The sequence below is a fragment of the Aptenodytes forsteri genome, unplaced genomic scaffold (genome assembly GCF_000699145.1).
Source record: "Aptenodytes forsteri isolate BGI_AS27 unplaced genomic scaffold, ASM69914v1 Scaffold56, whole genome shotgun sequence".
NCBI classification, from domain to species: domain Eukaryota; kingdom Metazoa; phylum Chordata; class Aves; order Sphenisciformes; family Spheniscidae; genus Aptenodytes; species Aptenodytes forsteri.
The window spans coordinates 2,389,745-2,394,239 of NW_008796213.1; the positions used below are offsets into that span (position 1 = coordinate 2,389,745).

A 4,495-nucleotide genomic window follows, 5' to 3' on the forward strand; every position below is an offset into this window, starting at 1 on the left:
CACATACACACAGGTATGTGAGCACAAGCATAGTATACTTATGTATTTCTTATAGGAAACCACAGGATGAAACAAGGGCATGTCTGTCTGGGGTGTACACCAGACTCCCTTCTTTGCTTGTCACAGAATGTGCCTCCAAGCCAGCACAAAAATCGAATTCCCAGGACTGAATATAATATTTTTCCCTATTTAACATGGAACTATAAAGTGGATTCCACAAGAGGGAGCTAGAAAACAAATAATCTTTCATGAAGCAGGCTATTAAACTCTTTACAGAATAAAGTGGAGGACGTGCTACATGTGTCCCTTATCAACCGGAAGAGGTGGCTGAGTTACCGTTGCATCGTCTCTCACTGTGATGACTCTTTGTTGTATGGGAACATCAAGTCATGCTTCAGGGCTTTGTAAAGATTGACAAAGGATTCAGCCCAAGCGTCTTTCTGGTGCCCCTGGGACTGAGCAGCCCTGTAGGCCGTGTAGACCATGGTCAGCACCGTCCTTTCAAAGTCTTCTTTCTTGAGGACTGTTGGGTAGGAAGACAACCTGCTAGTCAGCCTGCGGATTTCTGTGATGCTCTTGGGGATAATCTCATTGCAGATGGTGTCAAACTCCGCAGCCTTCCTCAGTGAAGCGAGCTCCTCATCTTTGATGGAGATCCTCTGACCCTTGTCAATGTCAAGCTCAGCTAAAAGAAACTGGTACAAAATCAGAACACAGAAAGCTATTTATCTTCTCCAAGAGACTCTAGGCAGAGTGTAAGTAAATTAACAACATGTCCTTAGATCTTTACTTTAGGTCAAATGGAGGCAAAACTGTCATTGCACTGGCTGGAGGTGGGGCAGATCAGAAAGTATCTATGCGAACATTGGACTCCTGTGTTACCTACCTGAAAAAATTAGAGACAGGTTACGGGGAAAGGAGAGAGGAAAAGGAAAAAACAGGTAGTCTTCTATTGTCCAAAACAGGCATGGGTTGCTGCTGGTGCCACATGAGGATTGGAGAGGTGGAGACAGCAGCACAGCTCGGAAAGGCCGTTTGCCCTGCCAGGGATAGCAGTGGTGGCCTAGCTCTGCGTGAGAGACCACAGCTTCCCAGCCTATCTCCCCTGTTTGGTCATCCAATCCCAGTTTCTGAAGGTGTGGGATAGATAGATTTGACCCATGCACCTTCTTCAGGTGGGCCACTTTCCCTTAGCTAACCATGTGACACTGTTCCAGACTGTGCATTACATCTGCAGTCTCCACTGCTGTGAAAAAGGGGACCTGAATCATTCTGGAGTGAAACAGTCATGCCCTTGGGATTACTTTGCAATGACTGGTACTCGTGGCTTTAATGATTTGAACAAATAATTTGGGACTGAGACTCAGACCAAAGAATTTAAATGCATTGTGTTATTAATACGTAACTGTTCTGGAAGAAAGTTGCTTTCAGTGGAAAGCCATTTGCTGTCGTTTTCACTTTGCCTGTCAATGAGCTAGAACCCACATTTGAGGTACTGCAGGCAACTGCTGCCTGCTTAAGCACTGAAAGCACATATATATGATGAGTTTGTCATATATATGTCTGTTCCCTCCGTTCTGGTGAGCTATTACATAGTCAGCAATGGGTTTACTGCTGAGATGAGTAAAAGTGACTTGAAGACAGATAATAGATAACCCCAGTGTGGACAGTAACCCCAGTGTTGGTTAGGGCTTAAGGTACCATCTGCTCCCATATACTGAACCTCGTAAAGCAGGACCACATCTTCCAGCGAGTTTTGTAGCACTGGGTTAAGGAAGGCAGCTGAGGACCTCTTGAATCGCTGAGCAGCTGGGAAAAGCATAGCTGGAAAATAACAATGGGAAAAGAGAGGTTCCATAGGGTGGCAAACACTGAAAAGAGGAAACACTTTTCAATAGTAGATTTAACCAAAGAACTGCCTGTTGCAAAGACTTACTGTACAGTATGACTTCTCACTGTAAATAAAATGGGCGGCATGGACTGCTTTGACCATAATCTACTAGGGATGGAGGTCAGCTGTTTGTCCTGTATCTATACAGTGTCTAACACAGAGTGGTTTATAATCCAAGCATGTGACTCTGAGGTGCAGACACGGTGTAAGGAATAGTAATGGTAACAGCAACATCAACACTGCATGAAATACATGTTCTTTTCCTGGCTCTGCAAGGGGAAATCAATACTGACCATCAACACAGCCTACTTTCTTCAGGCCATTCTCCTATGGACAAACTTCTAAGACCCTACATTTCTCCTGGTTTCAGCTGTCTAAAAGTTGATGTCTCCTTAGTTGATAGAGACAGCTCCTCCAGAGAGTAGATCACCTCATCTGTCCTGGGCATATATGTCTGGAAGGAGTGACTCACCCTTTGGAGATGCCTATGTCTATTCATTGAGCCTGTTACCAGCTTAGACAAGACAGCTACATTCAATGAGGTAAATCCCAATTTATTATGACTTTAATACTTCACAGTGTTATAGCTAGAAACAACAGTGTCTGCTATGATCAGGTATTTATTTGCCACTATGAAGTGTACTACAGATATTGTCCCAGGGAAGTGAGACAGAAAACATATGTATAGCCCCTGAACTCAGTACCCCAGTGAGGTAGAGCATTTGTGGAATCATTGACCTGTACAGTACCGAGTACAAAAAACATCTGATGCTACGTTACAGACCACCTAAATGCTTTGAGTTACTAACTAGGTTACTAACCAGGTAACTAAGTACTATTAAAAGGTGTCAGTTCCTTTCAGAGCAGAGGGGAAAACCCCTGTTTTGTTTAATATTATGTGTATATGATTTAGATGTTGATGTTTAGGTAACCATAGTTTGGATTTGTCAGATTTTTTCTAATACTCAGGAACAGGAAGGTTTTTTTAAAGCTGTACTTATGTGACTATCGGTGCATTTCCTCATAAACTCCACTTCTCAACTTTTAACTGTTGTTTACCAATAGGTAAATTTGGAAAGCAATTAAAAAAAGGAAAAAAAACCCACCTTTTGAAAGGCACAGACTCTGTAGCCTAAATGCAGTCCTGTTTCCTGGGCTGTTGCCAACTGTTGACTTTGTTAAAGTTTAACTTCTTAATGATATTTAAGTTCAAGTAATGCAAGGAGAAAGAAACCAGGCCCTCAGAGATTGTGTTAATTAGGACCTTTGCTATCTAGTATAAGAAAAATTAATTGGGATAATACTAGGTATGAAGTAATTCATGCTTGACCCAGCAAAGGGTATTTTGGCCTTGAATTAGCTGGGGAGTATAGTATAGGTAAAATAGTTTGTTGAATTGCAATAAACATACTGCAGCTGGATACTGCTAACTGTAAATGCATCTTGCAGTGATGGGTTTCAGGCATTTTGGTAAGACACCTACAGAGCTAGGTGGTTCCTATTGGATCCATGTGAGTTTAGGTTAAAACTTGTTAAATAACCAAATAGTACTTGCAGGGTATGTGACTAAAAGCCTGAAGGAATGAATGCACCAAGTAAAAGAACAGAGGTGTTGAAAAGGACTTGGTCTCTGCAGTAGCCTTTCCCCAGCATGATGCCTTTACGACCCGACCATCTTGTCTGGCCCAGCTGAGGAGGTGGTGAGTTTGGGAAAGGTCACCAGCTGTCTGCAGGTTCTGCTCTGCAAGAGTGTTTGCTTGGCTAACCACTGGTAGCTGGGGCTATACCCTTTTTCTGCTGCTGCTCCATCACTGATGTTCACCCCTCTTGCTCAGAGCTTTGCTGAGACACACTGGAGCTATTCCGTCTTTTGCTCTTGGCAATTCAAGAATGCAACTGAGTGCATGTGAAGCACTTGAAACTTCAAGCACTAATTGCTGAGTAATTAAAATTTTTATTACCAGGCAATTAAAACTCTAATTACTAAGCAGCTGGCAGAAATCCAGTCCATAATGATGACAATTCATTTTTATCTCTTTTAGATGCCCTTTCAGTGGAAACAGCTGCAGAGTGCAGAGTACATCTACACATGCAGGTGATTTACATCTCAGATATTCCCTGAGCCATGGAAAAGGTGTCTATGGCATCTTGCTTCAGTGCTGTCATGCTTATTGTCATCACACCGGTCGCTTTTAGCTTTCAGGACAAGTTCAGATTCCTACCACAGAGCTGAGCTAGGAGTCATCAGATTCAGCCCATCACCACTCACCCAGAAAAGCCTCAGTGAAGGACTCCCACATCTAGCTTGGAGGTTAAGTTGGCCTACACCCTGTGTCAAAACTGCTTCCATAAAGAAAAAAAGACAGGTCATTGTCATAGGAGACCCCCTTCTGAAGGGAACAGAAGGTCCAAAACGCAGACCGGACCCACTTCTCAGGGAAGTCTGCTGCCTCCCTGGGGCCCGGGTTAAAGATGTGAAAAGAAAGCTTCCTACCCTGGTATGGCCCTCAGATTACTATCCATTATTGATTTTTCAGGTAGGCAGCAATGAAGTTGCAACAAGAAGTCTGAGGGCAATCAAGAGAGACTTCAGGGCCTTGGGAC

At 43.3% G+C, this 4,495-nt stretch overlaps 1 protein-coding gene across 1 annotated transcript in view; it reads right to left on the reverse strand.

The window, feature by feature from the left end:
- Nucleotides 1-280: 280 nt before the first annotated feature.
- Nucleotides 281-4,495, reverse strand: part of FAM180A (family with sequence similarity 180 member A) — a 28,210-nt gene continuing 23,995 nt past the window's right edge. Inside the window, exons 2-3 of the mRNA XM_009288343.2 lie at nucleotides 1,724-1,824; nucleotides 281-695 (exon numbers count right to left, since the gene is read on the reverse strand). Of these exons, the coding sequence (XP_009286618.1) occupies nucleotides 351-695; nucleotides 1,724-1,824 (446 nt within the window). The 3' untranslated portion in view covers nucleotides 281-350. The remainder of the gene's footprint in view (nucleotides 696-1,723; nucleotides 1,825-4,495) is intronic.